This window comes from Microcebus murinus, chromosome 3 (assembly GCF_040939455.1).
Source record: "Microcebus murinus isolate Inina chromosome 3, M.murinus_Inina_mat1.0, whole genome shotgun sequence".
NCBI classification, from domain to species: domain Eukaryota; kingdom Metazoa; phylum Chordata; class Mammalia; order Primates; family Cheirogaleidae; genus Microcebus; species Microcebus murinus.
The window spans coordinates 492654-515930 of record NC_134106.1 but is presented as its reverse complement, the minus strand read 5'-3'; the positions used below and the strand labels follow the sequence as shown (position 1 = coordinate 515930).

The window sequence follows — 23277 nt, the reverse complement described above, 5'->3', positions numbered from 1 at the left end:
AGAAACAAAGCTAAACCCACACATAGAATCTTCCAGAGGATAGAAAAAGAGGAGACAATTCCGGATTGTTTTCGAGGACAGAATGAAGTGGAGACTGGAAGCTGGACGTACCCTACGAGAAAGGAATGAATGAAGTGCGGTCTAATAAACCCAGGAGGAAAAAGTTTCAAGGTTAAAAAGAAGAAAGAAATCCTGTTTTTATAAGCAAATGTTATTATCACTCACTCAGGAAAACCTAACAGAATCTAAACACAAATCATGAGAATCAATAAGTTTATTAAGTTTATTAAAGTCACTCAACATTACATTAATAAATCAGAGTGAAATACATTTTCTATATCCCAATATCAATCACTTGGAAAGAATAGATAGCTTTAAAAGGTAGTGTTTTGTATTAGCATGTCGCGCCCGCCTCGCCAGCAAGGAAGACGCGGCAACCGGAGTTCTTCTGACAGCGCTTTAATGGGGATTGCTTAACTGGTTACATGCGGAGACACCGAGGCGTTCTCAGCGGCTGCTTATAAAGGCAGTAAGTACACTGGGCATTGTCTGATTGGATAAGGCACTTGGAAGGGAGGAGACAAACTCTGCACAGGCGCTGAGCACTTGTTTGTCAGACTAACAGCAGGGTTTGACCAGGAAGCGGGCGCCATCTTGGAATGGCGTTGCCACCGCGCCCCACATTAGCAACCAAAAATACAAGTTCATAAAACAAATCTAAACAGAGATGACACGAATGCTTTTAAGTAGAATAGAATAAAAACTTCATTTATGGTATTTAAAAATTGTAGAGAGATAAAACGAGTTCATAGATAGGAAAATTCAATGTCATAAAATCCTATTCGCCTACAGTAATATATAAATACAGTGTAATTCAAGAATTCCAAAAGGATTTTTAACGGAACTAGATTGATTGATTCTGCGGCTACATGGGACAATGAAGGATCGAGACGCCCATGCCTGGGAAGGAAAGGTCAGGTGAGTTATTAGTGCTTTGCTGGCACCAGTAACAGCAGCTACAAGGGCAGCTGCAGCCCAAGGATGGACGCAGACAGCCCAGGAGCCCGGAGCAGCGCGCTCTGCAGCAAGAACCTCTCCCAGATTAAAACCCCAGGGAGCAACGGCGAGGCGTGCCTCAGCGAGGAAGAGAGTTCTGTGTCACACCCAGCGCAGGAATGATGGGTTATCATACTGAGTCAATGAACTTGAATTCCCACCTCTCACCTTGCATTTCTTCCTCCCACGTAAATCAGTCATTTTAATGTGAAAGGCAACCCAGGACTTTCAGAAGTAGGTGTGAGAATATCTTTACGAGCTCAGGGTAGGTAAGCATTTCTCCAGATAAAAAGGTTTGGGGCACATATTAGGAGTTTGCTGACATGAAAAATAGAAATTCTGTTAATCAGAAAACAACACTTAAAGGAAATGCATGAGCTGAAAATTGGAGAAGGTAAGTGTATGAAATATACCCGGGAAAGCATTACTATCGAGAATATAAAAATACTTACTGAGAGTTCATCTGGAAGAGAAAAGCAACGATGTGTGTGCACACGCATGTGTGTGTGCGTGTGTGCATACCCCTCCACACAGATGTGCAGACATGCGTGTATACGTATTCCATATGTAAGCAAACACAAACCACCCAAAAGTATTTGAAAAGATGTTCTATTGCAGTGCAATCAGAAACATGCTAACAACACCTGCTCATTTTGCTGCTGTGTCGAGGCATAGATTACAGTTCTCCGTTTCTCATGTCTCTGTAACATTCTGCGGCATGGAAATACCTTCAAGTTTTACCTGTTCTACAGCTGCCTGAGGCCACCTCTGTTCTGGTTATTGAAAGTAGTGTTGCTGTAAACCAGGCGTCCTCAAACTACGGGCCTGCGGGCCACATGCGAGCCCCCTAGCACATTTATCCAGCCCTCCGGGTGTTTTTGCTGCTGATGCCTGTCCTGCTTAGCAGCCGACTCGTCCCGGGCCCACAGTGCGCACTCTCGAAGGGTCTGAGGGACAGTGAACTGGCCCCCTGTTTAAAAAGTTTGAGGACCCCTGCTGCAAACACTCCTGTGTGGCTTCTGGTGCATACAGACAAGACTTTATCTAGGGTTTGTACTGCAAGTGAATTTCTTAGGACATGCACAAGTCAAACTTTGGTGAATAAGCCCAAATCATTTTCTATAGGGGTGTGCCAGTCTGTCTCCACCAAGACAGCAGGATGTCTCCTATCCTCCGCTTCCTCACCAGTGCATGGCGTTGTCGGAATTTTTAATATCTTATAGCCGTGAAATGCCTCTTTTGGTCTTAGTTGGCATTTTTCTGATTTCTGTCTTATCTTCATGAAAAGACTTGTACGTGTCCTGTGTGTTCACAATGGGGCGTGCACATTTTGCAAGGAGGTCCTTTGACAAAGAGGTGTGCCAGCCCCCTGCAGTGCTGTGCCCCCTGTCTCTGTGTCCAAGCCCACAGGCGACTGGTAATTCACAGAGGAGGGGTTTGTTCTGCTCATGCTCCTAGAGGTTGGGAAGTCCCAGAGCACGGCGCTGCATCCCGTGAGGGCCTCCCGGCTGCACCGACTCCCAGGGTTTAGGCCGCAGAAACAGAAAGTAATAAATAACGTGACTCTTGGTGCCCTGCTTGGGCTGTTCTGTGTGCTGTCTGAGTCACTCTGGATTTTTTGGGTGACCAGGTAATCTAACAAGCATAAAGAAGGAATGTTACAAAAACTCACCGTTCAGGAAACAGAGGAGGGAGGTGTGGACTCCCCTGGCAGGGCTGGGCGCCTGCACACAGCAAGGCGGAGCAACTGGCGCCCAGGTAGTGGCCGGACACCAGGTAGTGTGACTGGGCACTCAGGTAGTGGCCAGGTGCCCAGCTAGTGGCCAAGCACCTATGTAGTGGGAGGCACCTATGTAGTGGCAGGCACCTATGTAGTGGCAGGCACCTATGTAGTGGGAGGCACCTATGTAGTGGCAGGCACCTATGTACTGGCGGGCACCTATATAGTGGCAGGCACCTATGTAGTGGCAGGCACCTATGCAGTGGCAGGCACCTATGCAGTAGGAGCCACCTATGCAGTGGCAGGCACCTATGCAGTGGCAGGCACCTATGTAGTGGGAGGCACCTATGTAGTGGCAGGCACCTATGTAGTGGGAGGCACCTATGCAGTGGGAGGCACCTATGCAGTGGGAGGCACCTATGTAGTGGCAGGCACCTATGCAGTGGCAGGCACCTATGCAGTGGCAGGCACCTATGTAGTGGGAGGCACCTATGTAGTGGCGGGCACCTATGTAGTGGCAGGCACCTATGCAGTGGCAGGCACCTATGTAGTGGGAGGTACCTATGCAGTGGCAGGTACCTATGTAGTGGCAGGCACCTATGCAGTGGCAGGCACCTATGTAGTGGCAGGCACCTATGTAGTGGGAGGCACCTATGCAGTGGCAGGTACCTATGCAGTGGGAGGCACCTATATAGCGGCAGGCACCTATGTAGTGGCAGGCACCTATGTAGTGGGAGGCACCTATGCAGTGGCAGGTACCTATGCAGTGGGAGGCACCTATATAGCGGCAGGCACCTATGCAGTGGGAGGCACCTATATAGTGGCAGGCACCTATGTAGTGGGAGGCACCTATGCAGTGGCAGGCACCTATGTAGTGGCGGGCACCTATGTAGTGGCAGGCACCTATGCAGTGGGAAGCACCTATGCAGTGTCTGGGCACAGCAGCAGGGGGACCCAGCCGAGTTTCTATAGCAAAGATCTCATGGCGGTTCTCAGGGAAATTGGGGTTCCGGAACCAGGACGAGCAATCAATGATGTCTGGTTTATTTTTCTTACTACCGATCATTACATTGATAATAAAAATAACTATGCAGACTAAGGCTAGGTAAGTTGAAAAAAGTAAGCAAAGGATGAAAGGCAAATTATGTATTCCTTAGTGACATTTTAAAATTATAAAGGCCAAACTAAAATGCACACTGATAGTCGCTTCATATGGGCCAATCATGCACGATGTATTATTCTCAGTTTACAAATGAGCCAACCGAGGCCCAGGAAGGTCCAGGGACCTGCCTGAAGCAGCGGGTGTGAGGCCAGAACGGAAGCCGGGAGACTGGGCAGGAGCCAGGAGCCTGACCGCCACGTACTGACCCGGGAGCAAGGCGCCCGGTCTCCCCAAGGGCTCGAAACTCTGGAAGGTTCCGTGCAGTGGTAGCCTGCCCCGTTCTGGGCGTTCCCAGTGACTGTGGACTGCGAATCACACTCCGTGTGGGTGACACTGAACTGGGACGGGGTCACAGGATGCCAGCCTCATCCTCTGCGAGCTGTTCTATACCTGCTGTCGTGGAGAAGCTGTCCATTCCGTTCCAGGATAAAGGAAGGTGGGGCTCACAGGGCGGCAGGGCCAGAACGGGGGGACTCCAGACACCCAGCTTTGGCACTCGGTGCTTTATGGCACGAGATTCGGCTGGGCTCATCGATCACACATAACCTGAACACGGATTTACACGCACGTTGAGGCCTCTGATGCCTTTTGCGCTGCCGGGCAGGAGAGGTGGTGGCCAGGAGCAGTGCTGGGGAGGAGAGGCGGAGGCTGGGAGCTTCGCAGGAGTGGAGAGGCGGAGGCTGGGAGCTTCGCAGGGGCGGGACTGAGACCCACGAAGCCTCGGCTCCCGGGAGCCCCACGTGCGAAAGCCGGAAACGGAAAATCGATCTCAGTTTTGGAAGTCGCCAGGACTGGCTGGACGCTCTGCCTTCCCTCCCGCCTGAGGCTTTGCTAACGGAATACAGAGTCCATCTTACACCTGGAGCCCCTGCCCGAGGGTCACACCCTCGGCTCAGTTATCCGTGTCAAGCCAGGTGTTGGCTGTGCTCAAAGGAGACTCAGTTCTGGAATCTGAAACCCTGGAGGTTTCCCGCCCGGCAGACACTACCTGGTCCTGCCCGCTTCCACGGCTCCCTCACTTGGTGCCCCCCACTCTCCACCCAGCAGGTCCCAGGAGGAGAAAGCTCACGCCAGAGGGCTCATGCCATTCGTCCCAGACAGCAAAAGCTTGTAAGTCACAAAAATGAGACTCAAGTCCGGATCAAAATGAGTTTGAAACCCGTGCAGCAAACCCTAAACCGTGCAGTAGGTGATGTTCTTCCCTCCACTGTTTTCCAACAACTGAACACGCTGTGATGGAGAATGAAGAGCCTGTAACGGAGGCCAAATTCCAGCCGCTTTTAGACGACCTCGTCCTAAGCATACGCATACGCGCACACATGCCTCTGACCCCATGGTTTTGTTTTGGTTATCGGGCGTGCAATAGAGCCTTAGATTCCGCGTTTCCACCAACGTTTTGGAAACTACTTTTAACATGTAATTTTTAGTATGAGAAATTATGATGTCAAACTAGCCTTGTGAAATACCCATCACACTCGCAATCTATCGAATTGCTTTGGCGATGCAGAGGATGTCACTGTTGTGACCAGCAGGACGCCACGGCAGACAGGCTGCTCATGGGGTCACTCACCCGAGAAGCTGAAGGCGGAAAGGTCGTGAGGTTTTCCCGAGTCTCGCTGACGGCTGAAGACGAAAGGAAAAGAATTGCTTCGTTCTAGCTAAGCACAGACAGCCTGGTTTAGATAGTCGGGAGAAATACATTTTTTTAAGTTCGATGCTGTTTAGCTTTCCAGCAGACAAACTCCTTCAAAAGCATTTGAAGGCTTGGGCATGTATGTGAAATGTTAGACGCCTCTCAAAACTGCTTGAAAACTCAACCTGTTTTTCTGTGATAAGATTCGGCCGGTGATTTGGTAAGTAACATTTCGGGGGCTGAATCTCGGCCGCGTTAGACATGATGCTGCCCCCTCCGCACCTGGAATGTCTTTCAGAATCCAACTATGGGTTTATAGATTCTCAGCGAGACCGTGGAGAGAGTCAGGCAAATTCAATCCTTCTTCGCTTTGTAGCGAAAGGAAAAAAACTGTTGGGAGTGACTGAGTTCAGAAGGAACTCATGTTAACTGTCTTCCAAATAGGTATGGAAAAGTAAAAATGCAGTAGCAAGAAATACCTAATTTAAAAATAATGATAACTAATTTGTAAGGAAATTCACATTTTCTGTATAGAAAGCCTATTCTGATTTCGGAAGTTGAAGATGGAAGAACAGGATGACACTTGTCCCCGTAGTAAATTAAAACTTATGTTGACAGGCAGGTGCCGTTGTTCTGGAGAACAGCCAATTGACCCCGAGGGACGGGGCCACCCCAGGGCCACCTTTCCGTCTTCCTTTCTCCAGTTACCCTTTTTGCAAAATTAATTAAAAGAATTAACATATTTTACAAGCTATGGTTTAATAATTACTTTCTCAGATTGCAAAAATACTATCTTGGAGAAAGTAGTTCCAGAAACAAAGCTCGTGAACACTGTTCTCTTTGAACACAAGAGACTCTGCGCCAACTTAAATTCAGACAGAGCACTACAGTTTGGAAGTCGGTACAAATGTATCAGTAGTTAAATTAATAATTCAAAAGCCTTGATTTCTGGCACAATATTCTGTTTTTATTTTCATTTGGAGAATATGGTCTGATTAAATTTGTGTGCAAAATTTAAGGTGCCAATACTTTTGTTGAGTTTTGAGAATATTAAGAAACTTCAATAACTACAATTATCTTTTTAAATAAGCTTTATGTTGATCAATAATTTCTGGATCAAATTCACTCTTAGCAACCGTGAGAAATATGTGCAGCTGTCACAGTGCAGTAAGTGAAAAAAAATTATCATGATTTTCATCAATCTGAGCCAACTGGCCATTTTTCACGTGGTTTGCAATGTGTGGAAGCTGCTAGACACATCTTGGACTCATTTCTCAGTGTAAATGTATCATCTTTGAAATTATTGTGGCTCCAATACGCAAATTCGCATGCCACTTTGGGGATTCCCCTGAAGGTGAAGATGGTTGTTTTCCTTCTTCCTACCATCAGAGCACTAGCAGTCAACGTATAATCACCGTGTTTCTCATGGCTATTGTCAACAGACCCATAATTTCCCAAGACTCACTCAGCAGCTTGAATCTCACTACTGGAGCACGAGTGCCAGCTATGTGGGTGACAAACATTTATCCTGGTTGCGTGTGCAGTCGGGAGCACACGGCACCCAGGCAGGACCTGAAGGTCTCCGAGGAATCTTGCATCTGCCCCTCCCGTCCCTCCCGTCCCCACCTCCTTCCTGCTTGCTCCACCACCCCTCTGCAGAGTTCACAGCAGGGTGGCAGAGGGTTCTCACTGGAGCCCGTATTTCTTCTTACGGTGGTACAGAATTAGGCAAATAAAAAAGAATCTTTATAAAATAGGACGAATACGTTTTGTGATAGATTTCTGAGGGAAAAATACCTGCCGGAACTATATTAGAAAATGGAGCCTGGGGAGAGGGCAGATCTGATTCTAAACACTTGCCAAAGTTCCAAATCTGTTTTCCTTTTTATACCAGAGTGAATTTAAAATAGATACATAAACTTCAGTTCCATTTATACTCCTCAATGAAAAGCAAGTATATAAATAAAATAAATGCAAAATGCTACTATTGCATAAATAATTTTAATACCATTATGAAGTAAGATGTAATAGCTTATCAAAGAAAAATAAGCTTCGATCTTGTCTTAACATAAATGGAGGTGGTTGTCCAGAACACAGTCTCTCAAGAAACACCAGCAGAAAACCGTAGCCTGGGTCAGGAAATAGCAGACTGTGAATCAAGGCCATTGTTGCAGGGAAGGCATTCAGCGAAACACTTGGGTGCATTCTTTTTCATAAGTGCTCTTCCTGGCTGTGTGGAGATGATTAGGATGGGCGAAGCTCTTGCAATGCTGAAACTGAGCTTACTAAAAATGTATGGGGGAACAAGGAAATAAAAATATGCTCTTGTAAGTTATACGGGAAAGAGTAACTTTGATTGGAATATATGGCAAGACTTATACTTTCGGAAGAGAGTGTTTAGATCGATCAATGATAGCTAAATAAAAACAAGTAATGATAATGAAATAAAAAAGATAATTATTCACTTCGAGAAGAACAACAGACCATGCTAGGAGAGAGTACAAACGAGAGTCCTAAGTAAACATATTCGCGTAGGGTAATGATCTAAAAGGCAACTATGCTGTAACTCTAGAGGAAAGGTCAAGGGCGTGGCCCTGGGGTTGTGGGCTGGGGATGAAAAGGCTTTGTCTCTCTGCCCAGGGAGTCCGCTCCACTCGAGAAATTGCACCAAATGCCTGTTATTTAGAAATGTCGGGGATGTGGGCACAGACTCAAAGATGCAGATGAAAAATGAAAACAGGTTCCTTCTGGAGACCAGAGAATGTGGGGCTCCCACCATGGGGGACACAGGAGGGCCTGGAAGGACCCCGAGACCTGGGGGGGGGGGCTCAGCGTGTGGCCAGCACAGCAGGACACCCAGTCTTGGACCACTCTTAGAAATGTTGCGGCCTTCCTCCTGAGATTTGGACGGCGTTAGAACTTTACCTGATTGTTTCTTTTCCTCTCTTAAAGATCTTTATTAACCTAACAGTGCTCTTTATGTTTAATCTTTCCTTCCTTCTGAGAATGAGGCTCAGGGCTTGTTCCAAAAAGGAGGAAAGTGGTCCATGGGTTGCAGGAAGGTCTGAAGACCCAAGGGGGACAGGAGACCTCTCACTGGGGATGCTTCCTGATGTGCAGAGGAGGGATGTGTCTCATCCCCTATCAGCTCAAGTCGAGGTGGACGCCAGGCATGACCAAGCTGTGTATGCTAAAGTTACAAAAACCTTCTCCTTCCTTTTGCTTTTTTCTTCTTCTTCCTTACTCTCCTTTACCTTGTAAAGTTCTGGAGGCATATATTTCTGTCTGGTAACAGGTGGTGAAATTAATGTCCTTCACTCTACACAGGTTACCTCCTTCACACCAGAAATGACCTGTGACAAGGCCGTTGATGTAAACTGAGCAGCAAAGAATGAAAGTACCGTGTTTCCCCAAATATAACACAGGGTCTTATATTTATTTTCCCTCAAGAAGACACTCTAGGGCTTATTTTCAGGGGATGTGTTATATTTTTTAAGTACGGTACAACAATCTACATTTATTCAAATATAGTGAAGTCGTCTTCTTCAGGAACATCATCATCACTCTCCAAACCCCAAATTCCATCCTGAATTTCTTGTGACCCTATTTCCTTTAGAACCATTGGCCCCAATCTCTCAGGTCGAGCAATAGAGCTCTCACGGGGCAGATGAGAAGGGCTGCTCATCTTCTTTCCCGCTCCACGACGAAATGCACGGGTTGTGCAGATGCGCTGCGTAGCCACGCCCGTCACTAGGTCTTATTTTCGGGGTAGGACTTCTATTGCGCAAATGCTTAGAAATCCTGCTAGGGCTTATTTTATGGGCAGGTCTTATTTTTGGGGAAACACAGTAGCTGTAGGAGAAACACATCTCAGAGTCAGAAACGCGGCTTGCTTTGTTCAGTGGTTCAGACAGTAAATTTGAAACAGGGTGTGCAGAGGAAAATGCGAAATCAGCATCAGTTGTAGGACAGACACGACAGCTACTGGATTTGGCGAGATGAGAAACTAATGTGCGTTGGAATCAGTCTGTGAGTCCAGCGTCCCTGAGGGGTGCAGGGAAGACCTTCCACCTGGGAATGCTGAGACCACAGCAAAGAACCCTGATTCTTGTTCTAGAAAATTCAAACTGCAAAAGTTACAGGTAAATCTCAAGCAGGCCCCCTGATGGTTATGCTTTAGGTTTATTCGTATTCCTTTACCGATTGTGTTCATAATTCCTGTGCTGAGATTTGAATTTCTGTCCCCTCCAGAGCTCCTGTTCAAACCTGATTGCTGTTGCAACAGTGTGAAGAGGGGGACCCTCGAGGAGGTGATTCTGCGGTGAGGGCTCTCCCCTGGGTGGGGTCCGGAAGGTCGGCCCTCCCTCCCTCCCTCTCTGCCTTTGGTCCTGCAGTGACGCAGCAAAGACACCCACGCCGGGCGCCAGCACCTTGACCTTGGACTTCCAGCCTCAGGAACTGTGAGCCAATGCATTTCTACTCGTTAAAAATACACCAGCTCAGGGCTTCTGTTATAGCAGCACAAAGCAGACTAAGATACCCTGTGTGGGGGAGGAAAAAGTTTCTTAGGCCATAGAAAACAACAGAAAAAAAGTGATAATTAGCTTTATGAAAATTAGAAATATTTGCTCATGAAAGACTCCATGAGAAAATAGACAAGCAGGCTCCTGAGTAGGAGACAATATTCACAAAACGTACATGTGGAAAAGGAATTGCCACCCTCTAATATTAGAGAAGTTGTTTTTAGTGTCCACACACCCATTCCCAAAGCAAAGTCATTGTCAGAGTTTCTGTGTTAATTAGTCGGTGACAGGTCCTCCTGCAGGCTGGTCTCCTGTGACACCACGGCCGGCCGGCGCTGACTGTGTACTGTAGATACGTGTTTTAACATTAAAGCAAAAGCATCTTGTCCTGTGCAATCTCTTTAAGTATTTTGATTGCAATGTCTGTGTTGAATGGTGTGATTTTTGGAACTGAATATTTAAACATACCCACCATGACAGTGGGTATTTTTAAATATTTTCATCTTTTTTGTTAAAAAAAATTCAATATTAAGGGGGTAGAGGTTTTTGACAGATGGCTTGAGTCAGGGCGATAAATGTGCCCATCATCAGAATGGTGCTGCTTGTACCTGTTAAGATGGGTTTTTGCCCTTCACTGCTTGATTTCCAATGACTTTTATTAACACTTCCCTCCGTGCATTTCTGTGCCCTTCGTCCAATTTATTAGAGTACACGGGTGTTTGTTTTTCCTTCTTGAGACACTTTGCTTAGGATAATGGTCTCCAGTTCCTTCCAAATTGCTGACAAAGGCATTAATTTATCCTTTTATATGGCTAAGTAGTACTCCATGGTATATGTCTAAATTTTTAAAATGTTCTTCAAAATGTTATGTTATGGTTGTATATTTGTCAGCTACATGTATTGCTTTTATTTCTGCATAGAAAAGTAATCCTTGCTTAATGCAAAAAACTTAGGAACAGAAGGTTGCCCTGTGTATTGTGCCAGGCATCTTTTCCCCCTGCCTTGAGGAAGAAATCCAGTGACTGGAATTGGTTACCAGCAGGAAAGAGCGTGACAGAGATTACAGGAAAATAGGCCGGGCACGGTGGCTCACGCTTGTAATCCTAGCACTCTGGGAGGCCGAGGTGGGAGAACCGCTCAAGGTCAGGAGTTCAAAACCAGCCTGAGCAAGAGAGAGACCCCATCTCTACTAAAAATAGAAATAAATTAATTGGCCAACTAATATATATAAGAAAAAATTAGCTGGGCATGGTGGTGCATGCCTGTAGTCCCAGGTACTCGGGAAGCTGAGGCAGCAGGATCGCTTGAGCCCAGGAGTTTGAGGTTGCTGTGAGCGAGGCTGATGCCACGGCACTCACTCTAGCCTGGGCAACAAAGCGAAACTCTTGTCTCAAAAAAAAAAAGAAAAAAAAAAAGAAAAAAGAAATTACAGGAAAATAAACACAATGGAAGAAAGGCAGGCAGTAGATACTACAAACAGAAAAACTGGCACAAGGAAATCAAGTAAATAGAGCAACTAAAAAGCTTAGAAAAAAAGTACAATTAGAGAAAACCACAGGTACTTATTGGTAGGTTGGTATGAACAGGACAAAGTCATATATCCCTGGTGATGTACAGATATGACCGTTGAACATGAACATGTGAAATCACAGGAAGAGTGGACACAAATGAAACCTTCACACAGGCAGAAAGATGACCCAGTGATTTTCCCGAACTTGACAACAGCCCAGAGGATATTTTGAGAGGATGCTTAAGAAAAACAGAGTAGAGGAAGCCTTACTATCTACTTAACAGGCTTTCATGAGGTCAAAACAGAGAGACTGGAAAAGGGAAAATTATCAAGAAAAAATGTTTCCAATCGGAAGAAAACTATTATCTTTCATATTGAAATGATGTAGTGCATGTTAAGTAGCATGAATAAAAAACAACGCTGTAACACCAAAGGAAACGAAAAAAAGTCCACTCACTAGATTTTAATAGAATTATTAAACTAGGCCGGGCGCGGTGGCTCACGCCTGTAATCCTAGCTCTCTGGGAGGCCGAGGCGGGTGGATTGCTCGAGGTCGGGAGTTCGAAACCAGCCTGAGCAAGAGTGAGACCCCGTCTCTACTATAAATAGAAAGAAACTAATTGGCCAACTAATATATATAGAAAAAATTAGCCGGGCATGGTGGCTCATGCCTGTAGTCCCAGCTACTCGGGAGGCTGAGGCAGCAGAATCGCTTGAGCCCAGGAGTTTGAGGTTGCTGTGAGCTAGGCTGACGCCATGGCACTCACTCTAGCCTAGGCAACAAAGTGAGACTCTGTCTCAAAAAAAAAAAAAAAAAAAAAAAGAATTATTAAACTAGTAATATTACAAAAGTAGATACATGCACTAAAATTATGTAATTTTACTAATTCATCATTTTGAAATAAATAGAATGATATTCTCAAAGGTGGGATGAAATTCTTCAATAGAAAGGAAAATACCTATATTATTATTGCAACAGTAAAAAAGAACTTATCCACCAGAACATTAATTTTGTAAGTGAGAAATAATACTCAAGTCATTTTTTTTTTTATTTTTCTATCCATTTCTGAAGGAGGTGAAGCATAATGAGGCCTGGCAAATCTCCAAGGATGAGCACCATGAGTCACCCTAAGCTGACCAGGAGAGAGAGTGCACTGGCCTTTGCCCTGCGTGTGTGTGTGTGTGTGTGTGTGTGTGTGTGTAGAACTATCGGGTCTGGAGGGTCCCAGTGGGGGGGGGCACTGTCTGGGTCTTGCAGGGTCCTAGGGGTGGGGACACTGTCCAGTTCCCAGTGGTCTTGGGGAGGACACTGCCCCAAGTCCCGAGGGTCTCAGGGAGGACACTGCCCCAAATCCCGAGGGTCTTGGGGAGGTCACCGACCCAAGTCCCGAGGGTCTCGGGGAGGACACTGATCTAAGTCCCAAGGGTCTCGGGGAGGACACTGGCCCAAGTCCCAAGGGAGAGGACACCACCCTAAGTCCCGAGGGTCTCGGGGAGGACACCGACCCTAGTCCTAAGGGTCTCGGGGAGGACACTGACCCAAGTCCCAAGGGTCTCGGGGAGTTCACTGCCCCAGGTCCGGAAGTAGGCACTGTCCAGGTTTCCCAGGGTCCCAGGGGACACTCTGTGAGTCCTAATGGTCCTTGTCCAAGTCCCACAGGGTCCTAAGGGGGAACACTGCCGGGTCGTGCAGTTTCCCAGGGAGGCCACTGTCGGGGTCGTGCAGGGCCCTGCAGGGTCCCAAGGGGACACTGTCCGGGTCATGCAGGGCCCTGCGTGGTCCCATCGGGGGACACTGACCCAAGTCCCACAGGTCCTGGGGGTGGACACTGTCCTGGTCGTGCAGGGCCCTGCGGGGTCCCGGGGAGATACTGTCCTGGTCAGTGCCCTGCGGGGTCCCTGGGGGGACACTGTCCGGGTCGTGTAGCGCCCTGCGGGGTCCCGGGGGGGGCACTGTCCGGGTCGTGTAGGGCCCTGCGGGGTCCCTGGGGGGACACTGTCCGGGTCGTGCAGGGCCCTGCGGGGTCCCGGGGGGGGGGGGCACTGTCCGGGTCGTGCAGGGCCCTGCGGGGTCCCGGGGGGGACACTGTCCGGGTCGTGCAGGGCCCTGCGGGGTCCCGGGGGGGACACTGTCCGGGTCGTGTAGGGCCCTGCGGGGTCCCGGGGGGGACACTGTCCGGGTCGTGCAGGGCCCTGCGGGGTCCCGGGGGGGACACTGTCCGGGTCGTGCAGGGCCCTGCGGGGTCCCGGGGGGGACACTGTCCGGGTCGTGCAGGGCCCTGCGGGGTCCCGGGGGGGACACTGTCCGGGTCGTGTAGGGCCCTGCGGGGTCCCGGGGGGGACACTGTCCGGGTCGTGCAGGGCCCTGCGGGGTCCCGGGGTGACACTGTCCGGGTCGTGTAGGGCCCTGCGGGGTCCCGGGGGGGGGGGGCACTGTCCGGGTCGTGTAGGGCCCTGCGGGGTCCCGGGGGGACACTGTCCGGGTCGTGTAGGGCCCTGCGGGGTCCCGGGGGGGACACTGTCCGGGTCGTGTAGGGCCCTGCGGGGTCCGGGGGGGGGCACTGTCCGGGTCGTGTAGGGCCCTTCGGGGTCCCGGGGGGGACACTGTCCAGGTCGTGCAGGGCCCTGCGGGGTCCCGGGGGGGACACTGTCCGGGTCGTGCAGGGCCCTACGGGGTCCCGGGGGGGACACTGTCCGGGTCGTGCAGGGCCCTGCGGGGTCCCGGGGGGGACACTGTCCGGGTCGTGCAGGGCCCTGCGGGGTCCCGGGGGGGACACTGTCCGGGTCGTGCAGGGCCCTGCGGGGTCCCGGGGGGGACACTGTCCGGGTCGTGCAGGGCCCTGCGGGGTCCCGGGGGGGACACTGTCCGGGTCGTGTAGGGCCCTGCGGGGTCCCGGGGGGGACACTGTCCGGGTCGTGTAGGGCCCTGTGGGGTCCCGGGGGGGGGCACTGTCCGGGTCGAGCAGGGCCCTGCGGGGTCCCTGGGGGAACACTGTCCGGGTCGTGTAGGGCCCTGCGGGGTCCCGGGGGGGACACTGTCCGGGTCGTGTAGGGCCCTGCGGGGTCCCGGGGGGGGCACTGTCCGGGTCGTGCAGGGCCCTGCTGGGTCCCGGGGGGGACACTGTCCTGGTCGTGCAGGGCCCTGCGGGGTCCCGGGGGGGACACTGTCCGGGTCGTGTAGGGCCCTGCGGGGTCCCGGGGGGGACACTGTCCTGGTCGTGCAGGGCCCTGCGGGGTCCCGGGGGGGACACTGTCCGGGTCTGGACTGGCCGGGCGACCTCGCACAGAGCCCCGACCCTCCCTGAGAAGCCCACCGCGTCTGCCCGCTTCTCAGTCACAAGAACCAATGGCGCCCTCCACCTGCCGGTGGGGAGATAGCAAACCCTACGTACGACGTTATTAATTTTATCACCCTTGCAGTGAAATCCTGAAGATCGCATAATACGCACCTAAAAACACGTCATGGAACTATCGCGAGAGGGAGAACTGCGTGGTATCGCGAGGGCCGCTGATTTCGCGAGAGCAGACAATCGAGGCCTTCCTCCTTGGAGCCCGGCCAGGCGGGTGCGCGGCTGCTGCGAGGGCGGCTCTCCGGCACCATGCCGTCCCCGTTCTCCGTTACCTCGTTCCCAGACAGCATCCCCGCCGTCATCATGGTAATTCGCAGCCTGCGCAGTCCCCACTTCGGGCTCCAGCTGCCTTGCGGACAAGCGGGGAACCCGGATTAGGGGTGGGACGGCGCAGGCCCTGCTGGGCGGGGCCTGGGCTGCGTGCGCGGCGTGGGCGTGGCTTGAGTGGCGGCGCTGCCGTGCGTGGTGCCGGCTGGTCCTTGGCGGGCGGAGCTCGAGCAGTGTGGGCGGGGCCTAGGGCGGGGCTCGGGCCTTGCGTGCACGGTGGGTTCTGTGGGTGTGGCTTAGGGTGTTCTGGAGAGTGCAGAGCTGCGCTCTATGTGGGGCTGCTGGGCGGGGCTGTGCCGAGCCGCCGGGCGTTGCTCAAGGGTTGGACAGGGCGTGAGGGGCGGAGCTTGGGCCCTGGGGGCGGGGCTGGAAGTCATGCAGGGAGGAGCTTGGGTCCTGGGGGCGGGGCTGGAAGTCATGAAGGGAGGAGCTTGGGCCCTGGAGGCGGGGCCGGAGGCCATGCGGGGAGGAGCTTGGGTCCTAGGGGCGAGGCTGTAGTGCGCGCGGGGAGGAGTTTGGGTCCTGGGGGCGGGGCCGGAGGCCATGCGGGGAGGAGCTTGGGTCCTAGGGGCGAGGCTGTAGTGCGTGCGGGGAGGAGTTTGGGTCCTGGGGGCGGGGCTGTCGGTCGTGTGGGGAGGAGCTTGGTCCCTGGGGGCAGGGCTGGAGGCCATGCGGGGAGGAGCTTGGACCATGGAGGCGGAGTGTGCGAGCTAGTCCCGGGCCTACTGGTTTGGGGGGGAAGGGGGCTGCTCAACTTGGGGTCTGGAGGGGAGGTGGGGAGACCTCTGTGCTGTGTCCTGGCATCTGGCAGTGGCCTGGTGCCCCCAGACAGCCGTCCTCAGGCCCCCGAGTCCCTGTGGCCACCCAGGGGTGGTGTGGCCTGCTGGGCTATGGTAGTGCCTTGTGCCTCTTTGGGCTCTCGGTCCACGTGCTGATGGGCAGCGATGAGCTTGTCCTTTCTTGCCCTGCCTGGCTCCAGGTAGGCCACCTGTGCTCTTCCTGCAGGTGTGCTGACCCGAAGGAGGCCCCTGGGGACCCTGCGCAGAGCAGCTGACTCTCAAAGAAGTCCAGAAGGGCTCTGCAGGGCTCCATCTTGGAGGGGAGGGCTCATCTCACCCAGTGGGGGTCAGGAGGAGGGCATGGGGAGGGCTGAGGATGGTAAAGGGACCATCGGGAGGGCTGAGCTTCCAAAGCCTATGAGCTTCATAAGGGGACCAAGTGTCAGGAGGGGACCGAGTGTCAGGAGGGGACTTCAGTGTCAGGAGGGGACTTCAGTGTCAGGAGGGGACTGAGTGTCAAGAGGGGACCGAGTGTCAGGAGGGGACCGCCTGTCAGGAGGGGATTTCAGTGTCAGGAGGGGACCGAGTGTCAGGAGGGGACTTCAGTGTCAGGAGGGGACCGAGTGTCAGGAGGGGACTTCAGTGTCAGGAGGGGACCGAGTGTCAGGAGGGGACTGAGTGTCAAGAGGGGACTTCAGTGTCAGGAGGGGACTTCAGTGTCAGGAGGGGATCGAGTGTCAGGAGGTGACCGAGTGTCAGGAGGGGACTTCAGTGTCAGGAGGGGACCGAGTGTCAGGAGGTGACCGAGTGTCAGGAGGGGACTTCAGTGTCAGGAGGGGACTGAGTGTCAGGAGGGGACTTCAGTGTCAGGAGGGGACTTCAGTGTCAGGAGGTGACCGAGTGTCAGGAGGGGACTTCAGTGTCAGAAGGTGACTTCAGTGTCAGGAGGGGACCGAGTGTCAGGTGGGGACTTCAGTGTCAGGTGGGAACCGAGTGTCAGGAGGGGACCAAATGTCAGGAGAGGACTTCAGTGTCAGGAGGGGACCGTGTGTCAGGAGGGGACTTCAATGCCAGGAGGGGACCGAGTGTCAGGAGGGGACTTTAGTGTCAGGAGGGGACCGAGTGTCAGGTGGGGACTTCAGTGTCAGGAGGGGACCGAGTGTCAGGAGGGGACTTCAGTGTCAGTGGGGACTGAGTGTCAGGAGGGGACTTCAGTGTCTGTGGGGACTGAGTAATGGGGACTGAGTAGTCAGGACTGAGTAGTGGGGACTGAGCTTCAGGGGAGCTTTGAGTGCCAGGAGAGCACTGGGTACCTCGTGGCACTGGGCTCAGGTGGCCCTGAGCTGGCTTGTGGACATGGCCCTCCTGTAAAGTAGGAGTCTGGGCTGGGCGCATTTCGGAAAGGTTGGTGGAAAGGTTGGGGTGAGTCAGCACATGCAGGTGAGGGTGGCTCAGGTGTCCCAGGGCCATCAGAACTAGTCCAAGGAGCCACAAACGCCGTTGCTTGTTGCTGCTTTGGTGCCAGTGAGTGGCGCAGGTGAGGGTGCTGAGCCCCTGTCGTGTCCTCCCAGCAGACAGACTGGACCGAGCCGTGGCTGGTGGGGCTGGCAGTCTTCCACGTGCTCTGCCTGCTGCTCACCTGTGTCTCCTCCCAGAGCTACAGACTGCAGGTTGGGCATTTCCTGTGCCTCGGTGAGTAAACAGCACAGAAATTCCACAGCCCCGACTGCTGTGTGGTGTGGAGTTGGGTGTGCACATTCGTCCGTGCCTTCCCAACAGGTGAATGTTGTTACAAGACCTCCCAACCCTTCCACCCTGTGTTCACTTTGAATGTTAAGGCACTCCCAGATTTCACTCCTGGAAACGGTAAAGAAAAGTAATGTTTGGATATTAAATTAGAAAGGACTCTGTGAGTCCCTGCTGCATGCCAGGCAGGGTGCTCAGCACCAGGTGTGTAGAGGCGAGTCTGGCCACTGAAATGATTTCTGTGTGTCCATAAGACGTTGCCCGGGCGATTCTGAAGTCGGGGCTCCCGGGCTTTGGAGAAGGGATGGGCTTGCGTGGGGCGGTTGAGGAAGGGTGCACAGGAAAGAAAAGCCAAGGCGCACGGAGTCTGGGGGGAGTGACGTGTTACTACAGGAGCCCGGGAGCAGCGACTGGTGCTGGCAGGGCCAGGAGACCCTGGGTGACATCCCTGTGTGGGGGCAAGAGGGCGGCACCCCTGCCGTGCAGGGGCAGGGCAGGCGGGGTGGGCAGGAGTCAGGGACCCCAGCCCTGGGACCCTGCGCGGTTCTGGTGCCGAGCGTGAGCAGAGGCCCGGCTGAGGCTCCTCTCGACTCTGCGGACTTTGGAGAGACCGAGACTGAGCCTGGCGGTCACAAACACAACAGCCGACCTCAGGTGAGTTCGTCGCTGGCTGTGTGCGAGGCAGGAGATCTGTAGGAGAAGCTACCTGGAAGGTGGGTGAAGCGTTGAGCTGTTAAGTCCCGTGCGAGTAAGCGACGGCCTCCTCTGGGCACAGCTGTCTGTCGGGCCAGCACGGGTGGAGGACAAGCAGGGCAGTCGGGGCCTCCTAGCCCCGTGGGGCGTGGTGGGTGCCCCTGCGTCAGGGAGCAGTCGCAGTCGCCCCTGCGGCTGCCAGCTGGGACGGGTTAGATCGGACAGTCGCCAGCACGTTGAGCCTGGTTCAAACCGTGGCAGGGCCACTTAAACTGAGATGCAGGGGAATGAGCTGTGGCGAGGGGGCCGGAGTGAGTGCGCTGCGTGGGACGGCGTGTGCAAAGGCCCCAAGGCACCCCAGGGGCCTCGCCGGGTGAGCTCGTGGACTTGGAACAGCTCTGCCGACTTGAGAGCCGCGTGGGGCGGCTCCCTCTGGGGGGGTGGGAGGGGCGACTGCCTCACCTGTGGCGGGGACACTGCTCCGTGTGCCGTCCAGTTTCTCAGGACTCCTTAGCTCCGACCCAGCTCAGAGCCATCTTCACGATCAACGCACACCGGGGTCCCGACTCCCCAGCTCCCAGCACATTCAGGCTTCCTCCCACGCCCCTCTCCTGCCCTGGCTCCGTCCTCTTCCTCTCTCGGGCCGCACCGGGTCCCTCCAGGAGGGGAGCCAGGAGACGCTCACCCGGTTTACCCTCCCCGGTTTGGGTCAGGGAGAGCCAGAGAGTTGGCTCCTGAGACTCAGCTGAGAAGTGAAAACCAGAAATCGCCCTCCGGGTCTCACGTCTGCCAGGTCTCACTGTCTGTGCCGCAGGCCAGGTGTCAGCAGCTCGCGTCACCGTCCCCGGTCTGAGGGACAGCATGACCCGAGAGTGCACTCGAGACCCTGGGCGGGCCCCTGGCCCGTGCCGGGAGGTGGCGGTGCAGGTGGACCTGTGACGGTGACACCTTGTCCCGCGCTGTCGTTGCCCTGTGGGTCCGTTCTCCCTCCTGCCTTTGCCCCCGAACCTCGGAGCTTTCCCGTCCGTTTCCCGTGAGGCCTCAGTCGTGGTCTCGCACGGCAGCTCCGGGCACGTGAGGTTGGACAGGGTTTAAGCACGTGGCCTCCTGGCCCTTGGTGGTCCGTGGCGTGTGTCGGTGGCCGGAGCCATGGCCGGCGTCATGGGGACAGGCACCTTACACAGCAAGGCTGGGGACACCTGCGCTGTCAGGCGAGAGCCCGGGGCCCCGCCGGGGCTCTGCCGCTGCCTGGGCCGCGAGGCCCTGAACGTGTGGACCCGGGTCTTCTCGCCCGCAGGCCGTGTGGCCGTCCCTTCGCAGTGTCAGAGCGCCCGCCTCACGTGACATCAGGTTAGACGTTGCGTCGCACACAGGGCCCTTGTGTCCAGCGTGTGCCTCACTCCGTGATGACTGGCGGTTGCCCGTGTCAAGTCAACACGCGGTCTCTGTCTTTCCAGTGCTCCTGGTCTACTGCGCGGAGTACATCAACGAAGTGGCCGCCATGAACTGGAGGTAACCGGCTTCCCGCGCCAGGCGAGGAGGTGTCATGGGGGGTGCAGGGCTGGGGGGGGACGAGGGGTGCAGGACTCGAGGGGGGGGCGCAGGGCTGGGGGGGACGAGGGGTGCAGGACTCATGGGGGGACGAAGAAGCCGCGGGACCTCATGTCCTGGGTTCCGGCGCCTCGTTGCTGCGGTGAGGACGGGGCGCTCTTGGCCACGCCTGCCGCTGCGCAGGGCTGGGCGTTGAGGTAACGGCGCACTGAGGGGGAACAGCGGCCGGTTAAGGGAGTTTTAGCTGCAGAACGAACAAGGCGGCATTTTAGGGTGAGCTCGGCGCACGCGGGGGCCAGCGTGGGGCCGTGCCTGGGACGGCTGCATGGACTCCTGCTCCCTGGGCGCCCTCCGGCCGACATCCCAGCAGGGGCCGGCTGCCTGTGCCGTGGCCGTGGCCCTGCGCTCAGTGCTTGCCTCCCTCCCGCAGCCCAGCCCCCGCGTCCCCGTCGGGCGAGCCCCACCGAGCTCAGCCCCGGCCTGGATGCCCGCCTCACCGCGCCCCCAGCGCCCCCCTGGCTCTGTCCCTGTCCCCGTCCCTCGTCCCATGCCCCCTGTGTCTTTGTGCGAGGGTCACACCCGGGACGTGGTGGTGGCGCGCTGTGAGCGCAGGGGCCGTGGGGCCGGGCGGTCCCTCTTCCCCGGCAGCACGTCCTTCCGACAGGCGAGCGGGGAGCTCACTGGAAACGCGTTTTGTTGTGTTGCCAAACGATCTTCTGTTTTTTCTCAAAACAGGTTATTTGCCAAATACCAGTATTTCGACTCGAGGGGCATGTTCATCTCCCTCGTGTTCTCGGCGCCGCTGCTGCTCAACGCCATGGTCATCGTGGTGCGTGCCCAACCCCCCCCTGCCCCCACCCCGCCCCGCCCCCGGCTGGCTGCCCTTCTCACCCGGCTCCACACCGCCGTCCGCAGGTGCTGTGGGTGCGCCGGACGCTGGACGCCATGGCCGACCTGAAGCGCGCGCAGCAGAGGAGGAGAGAGAGGAGGAGGAAGGAGGAGTGAGGAAGGGCGACGGCGTCGCAGGGTCCCGGGTGTGTCTGTCAGTCCCCGTCCCCACCGTCCCCCTGCCGAGCGCCCTTCGCAGCTGACTCAAAGTCGAGTCGCGGCTCTCTGGCTTCCACGCCGTGGCGCTGCGCCGCAGGGGTTCCACGCAGCGCGGATCTGCGCCCGGCGGGGCCTGTCGGGCTGCCCGGGTCTCCAGCGAGGCCGCGGAACCGTCTCTCCCAGAGCTCCCCGACCTGGGGTTTGGTTGCAGCCGTCCGCGTCGTTTGTGGAGTTGGCGTGAATTACACGTGTTCAGTGAATATCAAACCTGTGAAGCTAATAAACGGCCACCTGCCCACGGCCCGCCCTGCTCATGTGTGTGTCGCAGGTTCTCGGCGCAGGGTCCTTCGCCTCCAGGAGAGGCGGGGGCGTTTTTGGTGGGGGGGGCACCCCTTGCATGTGGCGGGGGACCAAGGTGTGACCCCCACACACAGGACACCACGGAGGAGGCAGAGCCTGTGGAGTGAGTTGCTCGTTTGCTGTTCGGGACGAAGTGCAAGCGGGTGACTCAGCTGTTCCCGGCGCGAGTCCACGCAGATGGGGGAGGGAGTCTGTCCCTGCCCAAGCGCCGCCGTTCCCCACCGCGTGGGCTCAGGATGCGGTGCTGTCCCTTCTGTTGGGGAAAAAAATTTTCTATTCACATGAGTTTATTTGTGAATAAATAATTTATATAAACAATACAAAAAGTGGTAGAACAAGAACAATTTAAACAGTCATCTAGCACATTCCCTGGACCAAAAACTCTCTCCCTCCCTCCTTCCTTCCCTGCTGTTCCATGCTGTTCCCTGGCTCCAGGCTTTACTTTTTGATTTTGACCGTGTGTGTTTTCCATTTTGCATGAGAGGTGTGTGTTTAAACACCCGGGTAAGATATGCAGGATCCGCCACCCCCCCACCCCCCACCGTTGGCCCTGGGGGGTCATCCCGCCCCGTGCTGTGTGAGGACGGGCTTGCCCCCGCGGAGCAGCCAGGCAGGACAGGAAGTCAGGACCTTGTCCTCACTGTTTACAGAGTTGGCTTTAACCCACAGACAGGTCAGAGGCGAGCCATGGCACTGCGACGCCTACTTATGACACGGCTCATGCCCGTGCGCCTTGTCTCCATCACGTCTGTAGTTGAGAGTGGCAGGTGGTCAGAGACCAGCTGTCTCTAAACATGTTTGATTAGGTGGATGATTTCGTGCATCGCGTCTGACAACACGCCTAAGTGTGCACCTCTGAGAACTACCAGCTCTAGACACTTGATGGAATCGCAGCCTCAAAAGAGTTCCCTGCATCACAAGTCAGTTTCACAGAAAGGAAACAAGTGGGTGATCGTGTTTGAACGCACAAAACCACCAGGGAAGTTGCAGACGCCCTGCGTTCTCAGTGTGACTTCTCACCTCTGTGTGTCGTGTGGACTGTCTACATGCGGGACCCCTGGACTGAATCTCAGCCTCCCTGTGACAAGACGGTGTTATGGCATTGCTGGCTAGGCACACACTCGATGCTGATGACGTGGAGCATGACATGGGCTGCTGGTTTTCATTGTGTGGGCGCATGCCTGGGAGCAGTCATGTTTTGTTTTCACGACAGCAAACCTCACTTTATTTTTAACTGTTCTGCGAGTTCGTACTCACTGCCTTAAGGTACTGTGTTAACAAGTGTCTTGATACTTTGTCCTCACGCCAGGGAAGATCCTGTGAGCCCAGGGCACCTGCAGGCAGGTGGTAGTTTATGAGAGTGGGCAGGTCGGGCACAGTCGCAGAGCTGGGTGGGGGGAGGAACCGCGTCCACCCTCCATAAACACGGAGGGGTCCACAGGCCGTCTTCCGCTGTGTGTGTGTAAAGCAGGTGTTTCTACTCCGTGTTTATGGACAAAGAGGAAAGGAGATTTATGATTAAAAATATTTTGCACGTTCCAGACCTGTGACACCTTGAATGTATCAACTGCCACGCAATGAACTGCATCTTGGGTAGTGTATGGCATGCGTTTTCCCCAAAATTCTGTATTTGTCTTGAATCTTCCTGGAAGTGGCCACGGGGGCACCTGGAACGCCCCTGGGGGTCCCCTCGCCACCTGGCGCCGAGCTTGAGGGCTGGGACGTTGCCGGCCGCACCACCCTGGGGGACACTCGGCTCAGGCAAGACGGGCGTGTCAGGCAGGGAAGCAGGATGCGGGCCGGAGCGGCAGGGAATGTTG

At 54.4% G+C, this 23277-nt stretch overlaps 1 protein-coding gene and 1 long non-coding RNA gene across 2 annotated transcripts; one reads left to right on the top strand and one right to left on the bottom strand.

Moving 5' to 3' along the window:
- Positions 1 to 7553: 7553 nt before the first annotated feature.
- LOC142870006 (uncharacterized) lies at positions 7554 to 15140 on the bottom strand. Its single transcript, XR_012918524.1, has 2 exons — positions 15054 to 15140; positions 7554 to 7856 (listed from the first exon to the last, which is right to left on the bottom strand). It is a non-coding gene; the product is annotated as an uncharacterized LOC142870006 (long non-coding RNA).
- A 2-nt stretch (positions 15141 to 15142) lies between these two features.
- TMEM18 (transmembrane protein 18) lies at positions 15143 to 21407 on the top strand. The gene is made up of 5 exons (XM_076000510.1): positions 15143 to 15260; positions 17632 to 17752; positions 19957 to 20011; positions 20786 to 20879; positions 20966 to 21407. The coding sequence occupies exons 1-5, from the start codon at positions 15204 to 15206 to the stop codon at positions 21053 to 21055; spliced, it is 417 nt and encodes a 138-aa protein (XP_075856625.1). The 5' UTR covers positions 15143 to 15203; the 3' UTR covers positions 21056 to 21407.
- Positions 21408 to 23277: the final 1870 nt, after the last annotated feature.

Bases quoted from the DNA above. Each gene is read 5' to 3' on its own strand.
- TMEM18 (XM_076000510.1), top strand. From the start codon at position 15,204: ATGCCGTCCCCGTTCTCCGTTACCTCGTTCCCAGACAGCATCCCCGCC. The intron at 17,753-19,956 runs GTGAGTAAACAG...CTGTCTTTCCAG, and splicing joins TGGGCATTTCCTGTGCCTCG to TGCTCCTGGTCTACTGCGCG. The intron at 20,880-20,965 runs GTGCGTGCCCAA...CGCCGTCCGCAG, and splicing joins TCAACGCCATGGTCATCGTG to GTGCTGTGGGTGCGCCGGAC.